The sequence below is a fragment of the Paroedura picta genome, chromosome 12 (genome assembly GCF_049243985.1).
Source record: "Paroedura picta isolate Pp20150507F chromosome 12, Ppicta_v3.0, whole genome shotgun sequence".
NCBI lineage: Eukaryota > Metazoa > Chordata > Lepidosauria > Squamata > Gekkonidae > Paroedura > Paroedura picta.
Window position 1 is genome coordinate 30,224,066 of NC_135380.1, and position 20,096 is coordinate 30,244,161.

General features: G+C 43.5%; 2 protein-coding genes across 7 annotated transcripts in view; one reads left to right on the forward strand and one right to left on the reverse strand.

The window, feature by feature from the left end:
• The window catches only part of TRAF2 (TNF receptor associated factor 2), a 28,871-nt gene extending 23,127 nt beyond the window's left edge, over positions 1-5,744 (reverse strand). Inside the window, exons 1-2 of one of the 6 annotated variants that reach the window (XM_077306993.1) lie at positions 5,629-5,744; positions 795-1,015 (exon numbers count right to left, since the gene is read on the reverse strand). In XM_077306993.1, coding sequence (XP_077163108.1) covers positions 795-982 — 188 coding nt within the window. In that variant the 5' untranslated portion in view covers positions 983-1,015; positions 5,629-5,744. Of the gene's footprint in view, positions 1-794; positions 1,016-5,008; positions 5,102-5,264; positions 5,290-5,407; positions 5,600-5,628 lie in introns of those variants that run through there. The other 5 variants (XM_077306997.1, XM_077306994.1, XM_077306995.1 and 2 more) reach the window with 5 other exon arrangements.
• A 6,413-nt stretch (positions 5,745-12,157) lies between these two features.
• On the forward strand, positions 12,158-19,398 carry EDF1 (endothelial differentiation related factor 1). The gene is made up of 5 exons (XM_077306579.1): positions 12,158-12,383; positions 15,378-15,429; positions 16,240-16,400; positions 18,312-18,405; positions 18,874-19,398. Exons 1-5 carry the CDS (start codon positions 12,306-12,308, stop codon positions 18,933-18,935), a joined length of 447 nt encoding a protein of 148 aa, XP_077162694.1. The 5' UTR covers positions 12,158-12,305; the 3' UTR covers positions 18,936-19,398.
• Positions 19,399-20,096: the final 698 nt, after the last annotated feature.

Sequence of the window (20,096 nt, forward strand, 5' to 3'; positions counted from 1 at the left end):
TCTCCCACATGCCTACAGCCACCCCACAGGCAGGGTGAGGACAGCAGTGCTGAGCAGATAAAGCTGAATGATTTAGGGAAGCATGTCAGTTAGCATACATACACAGTTCTCCTTTCTATTTCATCCTCACATATGGTCCTTCACCTTGTTCTACAGAAGACATTAGGCCAATAGACAACCCACAAATCCAAGGAAGCCCTGGCCAGCTGTATGGTAGTGTAAGGATTTGAAGCAATTCAGAATCTCCACCCCCCCCCCCCAAGTCGGGCATTCTAAGCACGCTAGGTATCTCCCATGCTGCCATCAAGTAGCCTACCTGGAACTTCAGCCTACTTCACAAACAAAGGTGTAGGGGACTCTGATTCTAGACTGCACCATTTTAGATGGCAGATGTGCACAGAAGGGGAGACTGCAGGGTTGAATGGTTCTGCATTAAGCAAAATCTCTGTGTATAAAAACTAGCAATGCCATGAAGGATTCTAGTCTAGCCTTTCCCCTAACATGCTTTCTGTTTGCAAACAGTCTTTCCATACAGTCTTGATATTATGAAGCTGGCTCTCTACCTGTAGGGTGCAGTTCCATACAGCCTCTGTCTAACAAACTGCCAGCTACAATTTAGACCAGGGGTAGTCAAACCGCGGCCCTCCTGGGAATTGTAGTCCACGGACATCTGGAGGGCCACAGTTTGACTACCCCTGATTTAGACAGTTCAGCAAAGGTTTACTTCCTCACCCACCATAAGTGCACGTGTGCATTAAGTAAACCTTTTTTACCCAAAGCAAAGTTATAATTACCTTATGATCTTTTTTAGGCAAGAGGAACAGTAGCGGTGTCCACACTGGGCTTGGAACGGCCGCCTCAAAATATTCCTGCACTCTGTACACAGGTACTTCCCCTCCAACTCAGTCCCAAGGATCTCCTTTGGAAACCCCGGCTTGTTTATTTCCAGAGAGCTGGGGGGAGTCAAGTTTGCTGCTGCCATGTGAACCGAAACATCCAAGTGGGCATCAAAACACTGGAAGAAAGAGAAGCACTTTAAAATCCACTCAAAGAGGTTTTTTCCCAATTCTAAGCATTCATGCACACCCTGCTGCACTTGGGACCCTGCAGAGTTGCACCTAGACCTGATGGTCCATTTTGGGAAGCAGGACGCTGACTTGCATTATGTGGTGGTCATCATTGATGTTCCCAAACGCTCACTGGTGGATGACATTTTCCAAAACTTTTCTTTATGCTACCTTCCAAGGATGGTTGGCTCTATTAGCTCCATAATCTAGTTATGGGATAGGAAGGAAGAGGGGAGAGATACATGGCAGCTCATCTAAGATCATTTGCAGAATTCGTCACAGAGCCAATATCTGAGATGGAGATTTCCCAGTTCACAATTTGATCTTTTAACCACCACTCTAGATTAGGTCCACATAAGAGCTCAAATAAGCACACGCTAAGCAGCACCCTGGCCATACCTGTACATGCATCCTCCCTCACAGCAAATGTCTACTAAGAAGCACAGCAGAAGATTCTGCAAGGCATTCCTGGGTACACATACTGAGTTCACTAGATACCAGGCCAACACCCTATGTGAACAGAAACTGTTTCCTAGACCAGGGGTAGTCAACCTGTCCTAGACCACTACAAGTTCCTATTTGGATGCTCAGTTTGTGTGTCTCCCTTAGGCACTGTCCATGACAGGTACCAACAAATCACTTCCAACTTACGGTACCCCTATGATTTAATGATCTCCAAAGCATCCCATGTAAACGGCCTTGGTCAGGTCTTGCAAACTGAAGGCCGTGGCTTCCTTCACTGAGTCAATTTATCTCATACTTTGCTTTTTTCTTTATCTACAGCCATCATCTTCCCCTAGTGCGACTGTCTTTACCATTGAGTCTCATCTTCTCATGATGTGAAGAAAGTACGACAGCCTTCGTTTAGCCTTTTCAGCTTCTAGCTAAAATTCTGCCTAGAGCTGATCTAGAAACCACTTATATGTTTGAGGGAGGGGAGTGGTTGGTGGCCCACAGTATCTGTAGGCTTGCCCCTAGTCATTTTAATGCCCTAAGTGGCCCCTGCCTTTAGTCAGCCCAGCCACGCAGCGACGGACTCTCTTTCTTACAACGTAACACTCTCAATTTCACTAACCCGTTTCTTTGACACTCTCCAATCTCCCAGACAGCTCAAAGATTTTGGGAAGTTGATTCATGCCTCCCTGCAGATGGTATTTAAAGCAATGCAACTCAGGGAGATCATAATCAGGGGCTTGTGCTTGGCTGATATGGCCTTCTGTAGAAGCCGATTCCCAGGCCCCAACAACCACAGGGACTGGATACTCCTCCTGATTAGGATTGCATCAGTTCTTACAAGCTAAACAGGATTTGATTGAAAACCTGGGAACCAATCCTCCTCCTCCAACACTCCCAAGCCCAGCATGACTCCCAGTGCAGGACCATCCCCCCCCCCCCTCCACTTCTTGCTTCACAAACTGTGCACATTTCATATCCAGAGATCATGCCTCCTCAGGATGCTGCACATGTGCCAAAGTTTCACAGACCAGCTGTCAAACCGACATATGCTCCCTCTTTCTCTTCTACTTTCTCTTCTGTCATTTAGCATGGACCAGCCAATGCAAAGATCTCATTTGCCCCTTTGTGACCCTTTCACTGCATGTAGTGTCTAGAATCTTACAGGTCCTCCAATAAATAACAGGTATACTACTACAGTGACAGGAGGCTTGTTTTATTCTATTGACAAAGACTGTAATAACCACAGTGAATCTTTCTTAAAAAGCAAGGCTGCACTTGAAAAGCAAATTGGCAAAGAACAGTCAGGAATAAAACCCTGGCAGTGGCCACAAGCTGTAAGGAAAAGCTCACAAGAGAAGACAGGACCAAAAAAGTCCTCCAAACTTTGCAGGTTCCCCATTGTCACAGTGAGAGTAGAATTCTGTGTCATGAGAACTTCACTTTTTTATTACTAAGCCAGCTTCCAGTCCTCTGCAATCACACCAGCACCAGATGTATTCTCCCCATATGCAACTGAGTGTATTTATAATTTAAACTTGGTCACAGAAGTGGCCACCCTGGCATCTCCTGCCTAAGAACCTAAAGGCCCTACTAATTCATAATAATGGTCCATCTAGTGCATTATCTAGGGTTGCCATGTCCACCCAGTCACTAGAGCCTCAAAGGGGAGGACAGGTACCTCAAAGGAGTGCACTGCAATAGGGTCCATTCTCCAAAGCCTCCACTATGTACTGGTCACTCCACTCTAGGCACTAATGATGTTAAGAGGTCATAAAGTTGCAGAGAGCTTGCACAGGTCAAGCATCTAACCCTGGTATCTTGAGGTAAAGTGTCTCCAGCAGCCAAGAACCTCAAGAGTCACTGTGATAGAGGATTAGACCACTCTTCTGGATGGGAAAGCTACACACCACATTGTTAAAGCTCAGCCCAAAATAAAGGAAACTGAAATAATAGAAATCGGCAGCCAGAACATACCTATTGGTGCCCAAGGCTTACAGGCATTCTTTCAATGCTCTGGATTAGAGGACTGGCCTAACGAACCTCAAACAATTAAGTTGAGAGCAGAACCATGTTTGTTGCTCCAAACCTCTTGAGGAAACAGTCAACATGTTAATTTACTTACTTCATTTATACACCACATTTTTTCCAATAGACACTCAAAGCAATTTACACCATTCTCCTCTCCTCCAGTCTACACTCACAACAACCCTGCGACATAGATCTGGCTGACTGTAGCTGGCCCAAGGTGACCGAGTGAGCTATCATGGTAGACTGGGGATTCGATTGTAAGCCATGGTAGACTGGGGATTCAAATCCCAGAACCCAGTCTCACACTCTAGTCAAACCATGTGAGTGATATAGCTCAAACATCCAAAACAACCATTGGTTGCCATTTAAAATACTCAGACAAAATCATAAAATACAAACAGGATATTGAAAGGCAACAGAGATATACACAAGGTTAAAAGGTGAAGGGAACTTCTTTATTTCCCAATCCACATGACATCCCAGTCCCAGCTTAGATAATTCTGCAAGGATATGAAGCAAGTCTGAGTCAGGAGGGACTGACTCTGAAATCACCAAAACCTACAAAGAAAACTTTATTTGAGCCAATCCAGATTACCCTTTGGTCAACTCACACTTGTTCCCCTAAGGCCTTTGGGAATTTCCAAGGACATAGCTATCATCCTTTACATTCCTTCTCATGGAAAGGAAAAACAAAAAAGAACTGCAGTCATTGCCACCAGAGACGATTAAAAGAGTCATTTCTAAAAGCATTCCTGGAATGGAAGGCAGGAATGTCTCTTGAAGGTTTCTAACATAACTGATTCTAGGTCAGACAAAATGCTGGGGTGGGGAGAGCTGAAAAAGAACCATACAATCAAAATCATCATCCTTTTTCATTTTATATTGTATATTTCTACATTTAGTGATATTCTCTCGCAGCTTGGTCTCCTCCTTGTGAAAAGGGAATAAAGACCATTTTTCCAGCATGAAATGGTCAACAAAGCTTCATGTACATCCAAAAGCAAAATACAAATCAAGAACTCTTAGCAAAAGAAATAGCATTGTGCATATCAATATATGCCCTCTGAATTTCTTGAACTTTGTAAATGAAACGTGAAACTAATTTAATTATTATTATAATTATTTGATTTATAAGACTGCCCCCTCTCATTCCAGCCATCTCAGGATGGTGTACAACATTTAAAGCAACATAAATTGAAATCTATTAGATTATATATGGTGAACACGTTAAGACATATATGCTAATTTACATATATGTTCATGAATTCCACGTATATATACTGTATCTACTCGATATTTTATGTCTAAGTGACAGTGAATAACCATTCATTCATATACGAATATATATACACATGTGTGTGTACACAGTGAGGCAAGGACACACAAAACGATCCACTAACTCTATTATAATAAAAATTATATAACTCTAACAGTTATGATAAAATGTAGCCAATTACCTCCGCACAATCCAGTGCTCGGTGTTTTAACACCCCACTGGCATTCACCATGCCGTCCTACACACCTTAAGTCAGAAGCAACCTGCCGACATTCCCAGCGCTCCTCTCCTCCCCCCACCCCCGGAACATTTAGAATGGAGCCTATGCAAAAATTCTGCAGTAGCGACGGCTGCTAGCTTAGAGGGCTTCAGCCCAATTCATGGAGAAGGGGTCTATCAGGGACAAAGCGACCCCTCCATGCTCGGACGCAATGCACCTTGGAATATCATTTGCTGGGCTGCAAACAAAAGAGAAAGTTGCCTTGCTGCCCTGCAGGTGGACTTCGCGGGATACCTGGCTGCCCTCTAAATACATAGGCTACTGAGCTACACAGACCTGATCCAGCAGTACTCTACTTACGTAAGCCTACTCACATGCAAACTCCTCCATATATGGAATAGACAGATTATTCCTCCAGTACAAGTGAAGACTTGGGCTCTACCATTGTAGACTATACGAGGGGGGGGAGGGTTTAGGGAATTATTAACTCCCAATCCTCGTGTTCCGAGGAAGGGACGCCCTTTCCCGCCACCTGCCCCGTCACGTGATCCTCCCCACTCCCGCGACTGCACCCCACTCACCGGCAGCCCACGTCCGCCTTCTCACTGCAGACCGGAAGCGCTTGGCTACATCCCTCCCCTTTTCGTCGCGCGCGTCCCTCTGCCGGGGAAGCACCGCCCACTTTCCTGACGCCCCGCCTTCCAAGCTTGAAGGCTCACCTCGTAGGCGGCCAGGAAGGTGAAATGTTTGGATTCCCCCACCCCACCCGGCTACTCCACTCATTCTTTCTCTCTCGTCAGGCCCCTCGAAGACCTGGGGGGGGGGGGGGGAGGCTAAAGCAACCGTTGGCGGTTGACACCGGCGTGCGGCTTTGTTCCCGTCGGTGCTGAGTCACGAATTCTCCGTTCTTTCTTAGCCCGGAATAAATTGAATCACATCCTCTGTCAGTCTTTTTATATGTGTGGACTTTAGGGGAAAAATATTTATCGTATTTTTCCGTGACAGGCAGAACGAAAGCGAGGCTCTGTGTCCACTGAGTCTGAATTATATTCTAAAATTTATTATCCGTGTTAGTAAATTTGGCAGAGTACTCCAAGCAGGCGAAAGCATCCCCTCGCTTCATCCCAGTCCACAAGAAGTTTCTGCTTTTCAGCACTCAAGTACTGGAATAAATCTCTAGATGTCCATGGACTACAATTACCATGAGCACTTGGCAGCACTGGCAGGGGCTCAAGGAAATTGTAGTCTATGGACATAAGGCAAGCCAGAGTTTAACCACTCCTGCTCTAAACCAAACTGTATTGAGCAACCTGAAATACTATCATTTGTGTATATTAGAAAATAAAACACTGGTTTCCGACTTTTTTGGTGAGGTGATTTACATCCTAATTTACTTGATAAGAGTAACCCACTTGAAAAGGGGCAGAGAGGGCACACAAAAATTAATAAAACTATAAACACCTGGGATCCACTTTCACAGGATTTGCAACCCATCTTCAAGTCAGGAGTCACCTACTGGAAATATTTTGATTAAGAAACTCATTAGTTCTGTGCACTCATGTAGAACGGGCTCTGACTACAGCAGCTGTTATCTCATCACAACTGTAGTCTTTCAGAGAACTTTGAAAAGTGAGAGGCAGACATGACTTAAAAGTTGCATTCATTTTGACAAAGAATATCTCTTCACCTGCAAATCCTAGTTCTTTGGAGACTTGTTGCAAACTTGGCTTATAAGACAAGCATAAACCCCAGTTTGTCAGTTTGGACATAATGGCATGCCATAGTTTTCTGAAAACTGATAATTAGTTTGTTGTGTGGGAGAAGGAATCTATGCACCAGAGAGTCTTCCTATACTCACTTATGCTCCAGACCATGGTATGTTTGAAGTAAGTCAAACATACCCAGAGACTTTAGATTGCAAAATTTAGTCAAATGTATTTCATCAATTACATTAAACATACTCTTTTCTGTATTTCTTGCATGACTTTACATCCTGGTTTGATGCATGAATCAGTTTTTAAGGTACACTTTAAAATTACATCAATGAGCTTACAGGAAACAAGCACTCAGTTTAGAGAACAATAATTAGCAAATATCCTTGGCTGATTTGCATACTTGTAACCAGGAAACATGTTAGTTTTAGATGCAATTTTTATCATCATTTTGTAAACTGTCTTAATACCCTTAACTGGACAGAAAGGCAGTAATACAACTAAACTAAGTATCATTATGTTATACTTGTGTTTCTAATAACGATCCTATGGAGGACTGACCAATGCACAGCCTGGATCCCAATGACAGGATCTAGTCAATTTAAATCAATCAACAGTGATCTAGCCAATGGCACGGGAGATCTATTGTTCCCGAACTGTATATATGTTGGGGTTTTCTAGGGGTTTTCTCAGTACTACTCGTATCATGCTCTGGGACCAATAAAGAGCTGCAATGTTTCCAGTGTCTGTGAGTCACTGACCCACAAGATCCACCATAGATCTAGCTGACTAAACTGGTGAAAGTGGGAAAAGGGAAGGGGAAGAGAAATATAAAGGGATCAATCTATCTCTAAATTAAATAAAATGAAAGAGAAGCATCTATCTGATCTGCCCAGAGAACATAAGATCCTTCCAGGAGCAGACTTGCTTCATCTGGACCAATAAGTGTCCTATTTCTCACAGTTAAGAGAAACGGTTTGCTACTCCCGCTCCCAGATATTCAAGGTGTAATTTGACACCAGCACCATTTTGAATCTACATGCCTTTTCAGCATTAATTATGGAAAATGTCATAAACAGGACTTAAAGATCAAGGCCTGAGGTGTCCACCACTCCCAGCTTTTATTTCTGTAATATTCAGACTGATATAGAATTCTGCCAAACTCAAAAACTTGCATATGGTTTTGCATTCTTTTGGTAGGTGCTAATAAAGCACATGAATTACATGAATTGTATTAGTGACCTACCAGACCACCCCCCTTAAAAGTCAATAAAGGCACAAAAGCAACGGGTATACAGATGTACAGTGCCTGTAAACACTGGCTAACCACCATTGACTGTCCTAACCCCATGTTTATACTTCTTTTTTAAAGCCATTTATACTATACATAATCAGATTTCATGGCATCAAATTTTACAAGTGCATGGTGAGACCAAGGTCACCCAGCTGGTTGCATGTTGGGAAGCATGGAATCAAACCCGGCTCGCCAGATTAGAAGCTCGCCTAATCACAACACCAAGCTAGTACAAACAAATATCAGGGCAAAACTTCATTGAACCCCAGTTTCCATTTACAGTAGGATCCACATCATCTCATTTGCCTGATTAGTACAATCTATTAAATGTGAAAATCAGATTAGATTACCACAATGCACTCTAGGGGGCTGTCCTGGAAGACTGTACAGAAGCTACAGTTGATAAAGTCAGAGCGTTGACTGGAGTAGGTCATAGGAACCATATCACTACAGTCTTGCTCAATCTACATTGGCTTCCAACTGGATTCTGGGCTCAACTCAACCTGCTAGTATTAAAAGTAAAGCCCGGTATGGCCTGAGACCAACATACCTTAAGGACTACCTTGTCCCACATAAACCTACCCACTCACTCCAGTCAGTCTTGGAAGCCCTGATTCAGTTGACCCCGCCAGCTAGACCTGTATCATCAAAACTTTGGAACTCCCTCCCCAGAGAGAATCAGCTATTGGTATCTTTCCAGCAGCTGAAGACTTTTGTTTGGCCCTCCTCCTAGTGCTGTTTATGATTATAATTGTAACTGCATTTGTAATTGTTTAAATGTTTTAATGTTTCTCATGCTCATCACTTTGAAGACCATGACTGGGTAGAATGGTGGCATTAATATTTTAAAGATAAATAACAAGATCTTCTCCAATCAAACATCCTGTTTTCAACAGTGGTCAACTGGGTCCCTGAAACAAGCCTACAAGCAGGGCATAAAAATAATAGTCTTCCCTTCTTACATGCCCACCTCCATGTCCAGTATTCATATATATATATATTCATATTGCTTTTGAGGCTCCATTTAGGTTGCATAGCTAACAGCCATCAGTCAACACGTCCTTTGTGAATGTGTCTAATCCTTCAAATAATGGGTTTTATTTCCCTACACAGTATTAGAACTTCCTCCACCAAATTGGTAAGCTGAGCATGAAATTAACATTAGACAGGATGTACATTTAATTTAAAAAGTGTCTTCCTTTGCACTTTTCTTTTTTCGTTATTCTTACTCCACTTTTCTCCCAAATGGGGACCATTCCTTCTGCCTCAGTTTTTATCCTCACAACAATTTACGCTGAAAGGCAAGTGACTACCATGGTGACCCAGCAAGTTTCCATAACAGTGGGATTCAAACTTGGATCTCCAAGATCCTAGTCCACCTTGCCAAACTGTACACAATACTAACTTCTCCTGATCCCTCCACAAGATTCACACAAGAATATGAAATTCTGTAAAAATGGCTTTAAAGCTTTGGATAGTATACTTTTAGGTACACCTCCTGGCTAAGACAAGCACCATCTAAAAGCAAACTTTTTTGGGGGGAAATTATACCCCAAATCATGCCGTGGGGGGTGGGGGAATATAGCATCTCTTACCTTGGAGTAAGAGCCTCTTGTGGCGCAGAGTGGTAAGGCAGCCGTCTGAAAGCTTTGCCCATAAGGCTGGGAGTTCAATCCCAGCAGCCGGCTCAAGGTTGACTCAGCCTTCCATCCTTCCGAGGTCGGTAAAATGAGTACCCAGCTTGCTTGCTGGGGGGTAAACGGTCATGACTGGGGAAGGCACTGGCAAACCACCCCGTATTGAGTCTGCCATGAAAACGCTAGAGGGCGTCACCCCAAGGGTCAGACATGACTCGGTGCTTGCACAGGGGATACCTTTACCTTTACCTTTACCTTGGAGTAAAGAGCTATGACATTCCAAGTGAATGGAATCTGCTCCCAACCTTCTAAAGCAAATAGAAACTGCAACTGAAAACCAATCTCAGGAGGAAAAACGGAAGGGAAAGAGAGAATAACGTTGGCTTCAGAACAGCTTCATGACAAGATAGATTTGGAAAACAGCTGTCAAGAGCAACAGACAGCCCAATTAAAATATTTATTTACTTTTGCAGCACACTTAGCTGTTCTATACAATGTGTTGCCATCACAACCCTGCAAGGAAAGTGACTACTCCCTTTCCACTTGCCAAGCATATCACTAATACCGAACTACAGCCCACACATTGTCAGAAACAGCCGTGTACTGGACCTCATGGCTTCTCACCATTTTACTGGAATATGCAGAGACAGGGAAAGAACACAAGTTTGTTATCACACGGTTCTCTTCACCAAGCAAAAGTGAAAGAGAATCAAAGTTGACATACTACTGTGGGTTTTAAAAAAATACTTACATATTCTTTATCTAAACCTTCACATAAACTACCAATATCCAGAGAGGGATTGCTTTAAATCCAGTTGATACAAACCTTTATTGTAATAGCACTAACCTTACAGAACTTCAGACCATTACAGTTAAGAGAGTCCTTAGTGAAAATTTTCTTTTTCCAGTAATACTTCGAAGAGAAATGACCTGTTTTTATAATGATTGGTTATTGCATTAGTTTTGGATACCGGATGCTGAGATTTGATTTTTGCTGTCATATATATCTGAAATGTAAGCATTTTATAGCTCATGTTTTCATTATTGAAAACCAAAGGACAGAACTGAAATTTTAAATATTCATTATTGTGCCCACCACATTACAGCGGAGAGAGATTATCAGTAAGAATACACTGCCACCTGTCAGCCAAAGATCAGTATAACTAAGTTCTTCTCTTCAGGGTCAGCAAACAAAATCATTCAGACAGAACTTGCATTACACTTCCTTATCAGAATGTTTTATACAAAATGTGAACGTTCAGGCTACACAAAACACTTTTTCAGGCTGAGGGTTTTTAAAGATTACAAACAGAAATAAAGGTGACCTGAGATACAGGATCATTATAATCCCATTTAGGTACAGGACACACCTGTTTTTTTTAAAAAAATGGTAAACTACTCAGGACAAAGCATATGTTCTTGTGTTCTGTGATACAAAATGCACATTTTCTGAAGAGTTCTGTTTAACCCATAAATTTACATACCTGAATACTACCTTGAAAGTATTTTGTGGGCTATAGTTCTGAGTAAACTTGCAAAAGACCAGGCTATAAACATACTTGCCATAGTCATTCCAGAGTAATCAAGTAAGGTTAAATGTTTTTTTTAAAAAAATCATATGCACTCTATGTTCAAAGTTACAGTTAATATACTGACTTAAAACATTTATAATCTCACATTTGTCCAAACAATTTTGTGCCTAAGGACAGATAATAACACCAGTTCCAACACAAGAAAAACAGCACATATAAAACTGCAAACAAACAAGTAGGTAGACATATGAGCATTGTCCTCCTAAGAATCTCCAGGGGTTCTTCGAAGAAACCTAATCCTGACTGCCAAGGAGCTATAATTCTAATAACATGGGGTCTGGGGCTGGGCTCACCTCTGTATGCGGGATAATAAAAACAGCTTCGTCAAGTAATTGAGCATAATTAATTCGTTTAATTATAAGCATTTAAAGTTATACTTTATTTTATCTTTTTATATTTTCTTTTATCTTTTTATATTTTTCCTTTTCTTTTATAAGGCATAATTTACAAAATGCAGCTAAGAGTTTTAAAAATTGGTGATTCTAACAGCTTGCTTTCACATAGTCTCCTCTTTTGGATAGTTTTCTGCACACGTTCAAGAAGTTGCATCACTCGTGCAGGAAGCAAAGCACGGGCTTGATTACCTCGATGACGCCAAGATCATTCCTACCACTAGCCAATCATATAACGAGACTATGATTAGCTCACTAGTTGGCCTATTATAACCGGCATTCCTTTTCCGACGGGCCAGCCCGCACTAAACAGGCTGGATTTTAGCTTGACGTTTCCATCCCTACCAATTAAAAAAGGGGGCGGGTTTGATCGGCAGCTCACTACGACCTATCAGAAGCAGGATCTGAAGAGCATAGGCGGAGCAGCCGCCTTATGACGTTAGCGAAGGCGGAGAGTCGCGCAGTGGGAGGAACCGACATCTACCTCCACCAATAATGATGCGCTGAGCGTAAGTAGCGTGCGGCTGGGCTAATCGGCGTGCTCCCAGTCAGCCTTCTCCCCCGCCTTCTCAGGGGAAGAAGGGAATGAGGGGGACGGCCTATTGCGGAGGCTGACCAGGAACGAGAGGCCATGGCAGAAAGTGACTGGGACATGGTGACGGTTCTACGCAAGAAAGGCCCGAGCGCGGCCCAAGCCAAGTCCAAGCAGGTAAGGGGGACGACCACGCGCGCTCGCGAGAGCCCCGCTCCACACTTGGGCGGGCGGCACAAGCCACCTCCAACGGTCCCTCCTGGTCAGGTGACTCAGCATCCTCCCCCTTCAGAATCTGGGAAGGGGCAGTCTCCTCCCTCCCCAGGGTTCCTCGCGCCTGCTAACGTGAGTCAACCTGTCAGGATTGCCCCGCCCACCGAAATCGCCACGCCTCCTTCCCTGGCTCCCACACCCCATTTCTCCAGACTGTACACAAGCCCCTCCTAGCCCCCCCCCTTGTCAATACCAACCGGGACCCCAACTCAGCCCGACATCCTTGTTGGGACCCTTCCCCACAAACCCCTCAGGGCTTCCTCTCTCCCATTTGTATAGGCTTCATAATATTCATATTACTTTTTCTAAGAGAGCCCAGGATGAGGGATGGCTGAGGTGGCTTTCTGCTATTGGGAAGAGGTACGTCCCAGTCCCCACTCAGCCACAGAGTTCGCTGGATGACTCAGGAAGTGTCACCTTTAGCCTGATTTCCTTGTGCAGATATAAGGAAACGGTGACTACATATGCTAACTTGATTGCATGTAGTCTACTGACTTCTCGCCCATAGATAGTATCCGCAAATGCATGTCAGAGAAGTGTTCTCTCTGAGCTGTGTGTGAGCAGCCGTGCTCAGCAACAGTCTGCAGCTCTGTGGCATTGTACACTGCCCAATGCCATTTTAAGATTACAGCAGTTATAGTTTCTGCTCGGGTTGGGGGGGGGAGGAATTAGGGGAGACATTGCATCAAAATACCCTTGTATTTTATGTTTCTGAAGTTTGTGTAGATTTGTGGAAGGTTCTAGAACTCAGATTCACTGAAAGATAAAGAAATTGAATAAACAAATACATACCATGCAGAACTTCAGACAAAAAAAGAAGGAAAGAAAAGCTAGGGGAAAGCATTCATTATGGTCCATATCCAACATTTAGAAATCCAGGTACCTCCTTTGTACCAGTATCTTCCCCGTCATATAAATGAAGACTTTCTAAAGGATCCTTTGTTTGCTTTTCCTCTCTGCACTGGTCAAACTCTAAAGTTTAAGAATCTACATAATGGGGAAGGGAAGAAAGAAAGGCAAAGTCCTGTCTAAGAGAGACAGTTATTGTCACATGGATTCTACAGGGAATGTGATTCAAGATTATGCAAGAACTTTGTGAAGTGCCTCCCATTTCAGGAGCAGGGCCTCAGATGTCAAGTTGACTCAGTTTTCTCAGGAACTTGTTTGGGTATGTTGGGAGCAGGAGCATCTGTTGCTTTGTATTTTCTAAGTTTCCTGCAGTTTTGTTACCACTTCTGCTAAAGTGCTAAGCCCATATAAACCAGCCTTTTTAACCTTTTTACCATTGAGAAACCCCTGAAACATTCTTCAGGCCTCAAGAAAGTCCAAAAGTGGTGCAGTCATGCAGAATATATTTGCGAAGTATAGTTGTGCTGGGGCCCCTCCCCTTCCCACGCCCAGGTCCATCATTGACCATTTTGGGAGAGGGTAGGTGGGTTGATATGAGCATGAAACCCTGGTCGAATGAGCCTGCCATAAACTCTAGAGGTTGTAACATTTTCTGTTTGATATCATAGAAGACAAAATTTCCATTTAATTACCACACCTGTATTTATGTGCAACTATTCCTCAGTAGGAATCTGTGAAACTTGATTTCTCTTTCTAGGGGTGGCCAAGTTGACTCCTAGATGTCCATGGACTACAATTCCCATGAATCATTGGCAGAGGGCTTGTGGGAATTGTAGTCCATGAACATCTCAAGAGTCACAGTTTGGCCACCCCTGCATAGGTTCTGTTCTTGTTAATTAGTAACACAAACGAAAGCCAGAAATACTTTCTCATTTTTGTACACACAGTCAGGGTGGGTAAAGAGGACTTCAGCATTATGTGACCAGCCTGAAAATCCTGGCTGAGGTCTCACCTGAACTCTGTAGGCCTTTATGCAACTCTTGTCTGTCTACATCAGTCCACTGTTCGCAATTTAGGGATAATAATGGCCTACCTTAAGGGGTGCGTGTAAAACTTACTGAGGTAATGAATACTGAGCCAAAGAATGGTCTTCCTACTTTAGCATCAAGATTATGTACAAAGGGGTCATGCATACAGATTGAAGTATTTTCAGTTCTTAGGTTCCAACCCAGTCCCGCATAATGTGAAATGCCAAGCCATACATGGAGCTCACAAGGGGCTCAGCAAGCCAACAGTTTTTGCCACCTACCCGGGACTCCCAACAGGGGTCTTGCCAAGCACCTGACATGCTGTTTATGATTGGTGGATCATAAGGCTAAAAAGCTCCAACAGCCTGAGATTTATCCAGATCCAATCTGATTATACCTTGTAAATTTGAGTTACCAGCTTACATAATTTTTTTGTAGCATAACAAATTTAGAGTCCAGTGGTACGTTTAAGACCAACAAAGTTTTCGTAGCATGTACACTCACGCAAATGTATAATAGTCACTTGTTGCCCCAGGTGTGTGTCTGTACAGGAAGAAACCTCAACTTCTTTTCCTGGTCACCTTAAAACTCACTCACTCATCCCAAGCAATCATTCAAATTGCTGTTTACAAGTCTGGCTTCTTAGCAAAGTTTATGCAATTTGTTTTTCTTTTTTGCCCACTTAAAGATACTTAGATTTCCTGTTAACAAAGAACACATAAGGCATACCAGAACTCTGTCTGTTGGGAGGGGGGCACTCTTACCTGGGGTTGATGTGCCAATGATATTGCTGAACCAAAGGTCCTTTTTTCCTTCCCTCCCTTGCACTGGGATATCTCTGTGGCCTTCTGGAACACTACCTGTGGGATGCTTTGTATGCGAGTGGCTTGTCTGCTTAACAGTTATAATGTAAACCGCCCTGTCTTCTGTTTAACAGTAATTGTCCCTGTAGCACCAACAAAGGATTCTTAATTGTCTCTTGGCAAGGATGTTAACTCCAGTTTTTGATTATTATTTTTAGGCCGTACTAGCAGCTCAGAGAAGAGGAGAAGATGTGGAGACCTCCAAGAAATGTAGGCATTGTCTGTCAGTTTGGGTCAGAACCTTTGGGTTTATTTATTTGGGCTTATGTGTATGATCTTAGGTGATGGATAATTGGCTGCTGCCCTGCCTCCAAGCCAAATCTGGTCCAATAGCAACAAGCTGGTCCTGCAGCTGGTAGTTCTCAAGGGTGAATGAATGGATAGCATCTGGAGCCACAGGACCGGTCATCAGTTCCTTTGGGTTGGGGTCAGGAACGGAGATAAAGTTTCTCCCCTGAGTGACTCTCCAAGAAATCTAGTTATTAAATAGATCGGATCAGATCAAGGGTCTGCTTATGTGCTCAAGCAGCGGCCAGCCAGATACAGCAAGGATTTGTAAACAGAAAGTCTCGACAGTAACGGCTGTTCTTTGGGTTTCCTGTATCAACTAAGCAAGAGTATACTTCCTTGGGGTCTGTTCATAGGTGTAAAATCCTGAAGATTAAAACATAACCCACCTTTAAGCAGTGGCTAGCTGCCTTGAGACTATCATGTTGGCAGTGTACCGCACAAAGAAATGCTTTCCATCCTCCTCCCCTGAAATCAGCCAATATCTGAAGCCTCCTGAAGCACAATAACCTGAGAACAAAACAAAACTCTGCCCTTTAAGGCTCAAGGCAACCTTCCAAATAACTATTTGAGGTTCACTTGGAACACTGTGTTCAGCCTGCTCTTCCGCATGCTGTAGACTCTGATTCTGCTTGTTGCAACTTCTCCCCAGTGATACAAGTTAAGGTGTCAACACTTCTTACCTGTATCAGCAGGCTGAAAGTTCTAACCTCTTTCTCATCTGAACTCCAGGGGCAGCAGGCCAAAACAAACAGCACTCTATCACAAAGAACACAGCAAAGCTGGACCGGGAGACAGAGGAGCTGCATCATGACAGGGTCCCGCTTGAAGTTGGCAAAGTGATCCAACAGGGCAGGCAGAGCAAGGGGCTCACCCAGAAGGATCTGGCCACGGTAGGTATTTTTCCCCTCATAAAATTGGAGCAGGGAAAAGATTGTCCATGAAGTGACATTGCTAGCTGGAAAGAAAACCCGCCCAGAAAAGACCCACACAGCACACTTGCTTTTCTGACAGCCTGTGGAAGACGAGGCCCTGGTTAAGACCCAAAATTATCCACATCTTTTAATCAGCCAGTGACCCATGGTGTCCTCTGAGCACTGCCTTCTCAAAGTGAATGTTTCCCATGTGCATGTGTGAGTAGCAACTTGAATGATGGGGCATGGGTAACCACCCCCAGGATAGCAGGGTGAGATGACCTGTAGCACCCTAGCTGAAGAACCAGCTAAGCTACCATTCAAGGCTTTTGAAACACATGGATTCTGGAACCTGCTCATCAGCTTTAGTCATCCTGCTAGGGCTTTGTTAGCATCCTTCTAAGAGTGAGGAAAACTTCCCTGAGAGAGGGGCTGTCATATCAGGGGTGCTCACGCTCTCCCTTAGGCATACATGCCGGGCACCAACAAGTACCAGGCAAAATTTGTCCTGCTATGTTATGCCATATGAGCCTCTTGTGGCGCAGAGTGGTAAGGCAGCCGTCTGAAAACTTTGCCCATGAGGCTGGGAGTTCAATCCCAGCAGCCGGCTCAAGGTTGACTCAGCCTTCCATCCTTCCGAGGTCGGTAAAATGAGTACCCAGCTTGCTGGGGGGTAAACGGTAATGACTGGGGAAGGCACTGGCAAACCACCCCGTATTGAGTCTGCCAAGAAAACGCTGGAGGGCGTCACCCCAAGGGTCAGACATGACTCGGTGCTTGCACAGGGGATACCTTTACCTTTTACCTTTATGTTATGCCATTAATGCTGGTGGAGTTCCTTATGCTTCCTTTCTGTTGTTCTTTATTAATGCTGCTGTATAGTCCTAGTTGTTTGGTTTTACTGTTTTTGTTTTGGTAGGGAGGGCGTCATATGATGCTTACGATAAAAAGTTGCAAAAAAGATTTCCAAATAAAACACTTGAGCCTCCAATTGTCAACACCTAAATTGTGGGAAACTTAATATTTCTTATTAATTTTAATATTTCTTAATATTAAACAATATTAATCTTGTTCCAAGCAAATTGGGATTCAAGGAAGTATACATTAGGCAAATAAAATCTTTTTGCATATTTTCCATTTTCTACTGTCTTTACGGTTTTGCATAACTGCGGTTGCTTCTGTTAGTTAGGAGGATTAAGGAGGCCTGCCTGCTGGCCAGTGGGATTCTTATTCCCCTTGATTTCTAGCTTTTTAGCAGACACTGCCCCAATTCTGTTTGTGTTTGTTTATTGAAGGCGGTTCAGCACATGTAACTGAAAAGAGCTATGTTCTGAATGGTCTTCAAATTGAGCCCTACGCAGCATGCATTATTGTAGCAGAATAGAGAATAGATAATTGGCCAGTCTTAAGGAGTAGAAACGTGCTTCTATTTTTATGAAGCCAGTACCACAACTGATTTTTTTAATCTCCTTTCAGTGCTAAGAAATTTTAAAATGCACATTGTACTTCTTATTCTATGATGGTAGCCATTCAGTCGAGTCCAACTCTTGGCGAGCCTAAGGCTCAATTGTCACCAGGATTTTCGATCTTGCACCACATCTTTCAGTTGGATAATATTTTGGCCTGCAGGCTTACTATATGGTCCTGTTCATACCCTGTCCTATTCCAGATGCTCAGCATTGTCTTGCAGGAGCCACTCATTAGAATGTAAGAGAAACCATGTTGGCTCAGGCCAGTGACCCTCCTTCTTGCCTTATACAGTTACTTCCTGGTCTTCCATGTTCCTCTTTCACATTGTTTAGTTTTGTTTTAGTCTAACTAGTTCAATGGGAGGGCTGACTGCTCTACCTTGGAATTGCATATTTATATGAAATTGTTGCATCTCTTTAGAAAATCAATGAAAAGCCGCAAGTCATTGCTGACTATGAATCTGGGAAAGCAATTCCCAACAACCAAGTGCTGGGCAAGATTGAGAGAGCCATCGGTGAGTGTTTCTGATGCATGCCACAGCCTAAGAATTTGATGAGGACAGTTGGGCACAAACAGGCTGGTGGCTGAGGACTCAGTGACATTTCTGCTGGATGTGGCACCTGTCTGAAGCCCTAGCATGGGGGGGGGGGGTTTCCAATTGGCTGCAATCCTTGTGGCTTATGAATTTAAAGAGTTTGAGTAATCCACCACCTGGAGCAGGACTTGGATTTGGATTCAAGTTCAGCTTCTTCCAATTTGCTCAAAACTCTTAGCTTCAGTTCCTTAGTTTTGTAAAGGATGAGAAAATTGCACAGGCAAGCACATTAGAAGATCATAAAGTCCCATATGAATATGAACAGCTTCCAGAACTTGTCTCATTGAAACCCTCCTTCCTTAAGAGGCCCAGTTCTAGAAGACAGTCTTTCTCATCTCCCCTTGCAGTCAACTCCACAACTCAACAGTTTTCTCCTTCTCATTTCAGGCCTTAAACTTCGCGGGAGAGACATTGGGAAACCCCTCGAAAAGACCCCAAAAGGGAAGTGACAACAAAGCCTCGAAATCAGTTTGCCCCGACTGATCTCGCCTAGCCATTCCTTTCTCCCAGATGGCCAGGATCTACCTTTGTCTACGGCAGGCTGAACAAGGGCTTTTAGCCTTGCCAGAGAGGAAACCTACAGAATCTCAGCCCTGCTCTAAACTGCAAAAACTTCTCAACCAGTGACACACTTTCCTTCCTTTTTATGAGATTTGAGTATCTAAATCCTAATAAAAGGCTGCATCAGATTTGGCCAGGGGCACAAAAAAAAAAGAAGCATTTATCTGTTGGTATTTAGGAGCAGCTTTGTCTCAAAGGAATCTCTTCTGGAAGAATTTTTGGGAGGGGCAAGAGTCAGAGAGAAGCGGGTGGGGGCATGGGGGGCTGAGTCACTGTGGTGGCTCTTCTTCGTTTTCCATTCCTTCCAGCTGTTCTAAAGAAGTCTCGAATAAAGCTTGTTACCCTTCATCATTGGAGTGTGGGTGCTTTAAGGTCCACATGTTGATGTGGGGTGGGATTTTCCTTGGCTGATTTCAATCTCTACAGTCCTTCTACATGGCATGGAATCCATTCTCCTCTACAAAGCTCCATGCAATAGTTCCAGCGTTACATTTTCAGGGTTATATGATCCTTGTATAAGCTATATTTATCTGTTGTACTTAAGAGATGTTGACAAGCAGGAAGTTGTAATTCCCCTTTTAATAATAAACACTTCTAGTAAGGGTCCTTCCAGCCCAGCATTTTGACTTCAACAATGGCTGACTTCAATACCTCAACAACAACTATCCTGCCGTATCTTCATCCACACTGGTAATCAGAGGTATCTCTGCATAAGGAAGGCTCCCATTTAGCTATTATCCCTTACAGACTGTGAGGTATTGTTCAGAGTCCCATAAGACCCTTTGTGCCTGCAGTAGCACATTCTAAAGTAGAGATTGTCAAACTTTTTGAACATGGATACACTTCTTAGCACACTTTGCCTTTTGGTACCCACTGCAGTTCCAAGGTGTAGCTCAGATCTGGCTCCTAGTCTAACAAGTGATATGCATAGGCTATGTATTGCCTATCTCCTCCCATGCTGATGCTGTCCAAACTAAGCTTCTGTACTGCATGGTAGGTCTTGGCTCAGACTTAAGCGATGGTGAGATGGGCCTTGGAGGCAATGGGTG

Excerpts from the sequence above, each read along its gene's own strand:
- EDF1 (XM_077306579.1), top strand. The coding sequence starts at position 12,306 with ATGGCAGAAAGTGACTGGGACATGGTGACGGTTCTACGCAAGAAAGGC. Across the intron at positions 15,430-16,239 it reads TGTGGAGACCTCCAAGAAAT|GGGCAGCAGGCCAAAACAAA; the intron begins GTAGGCATTGTC and ends TCTGAACTCCAG. Across the intron at positions 18,406-18,873 it reads CAAGATTGAGAGAGCCATCG|GCCTTAAACTTCGCGGGAGA; the intron begins GTGAGTGTTTCT and ends TTCTCATTTCAG.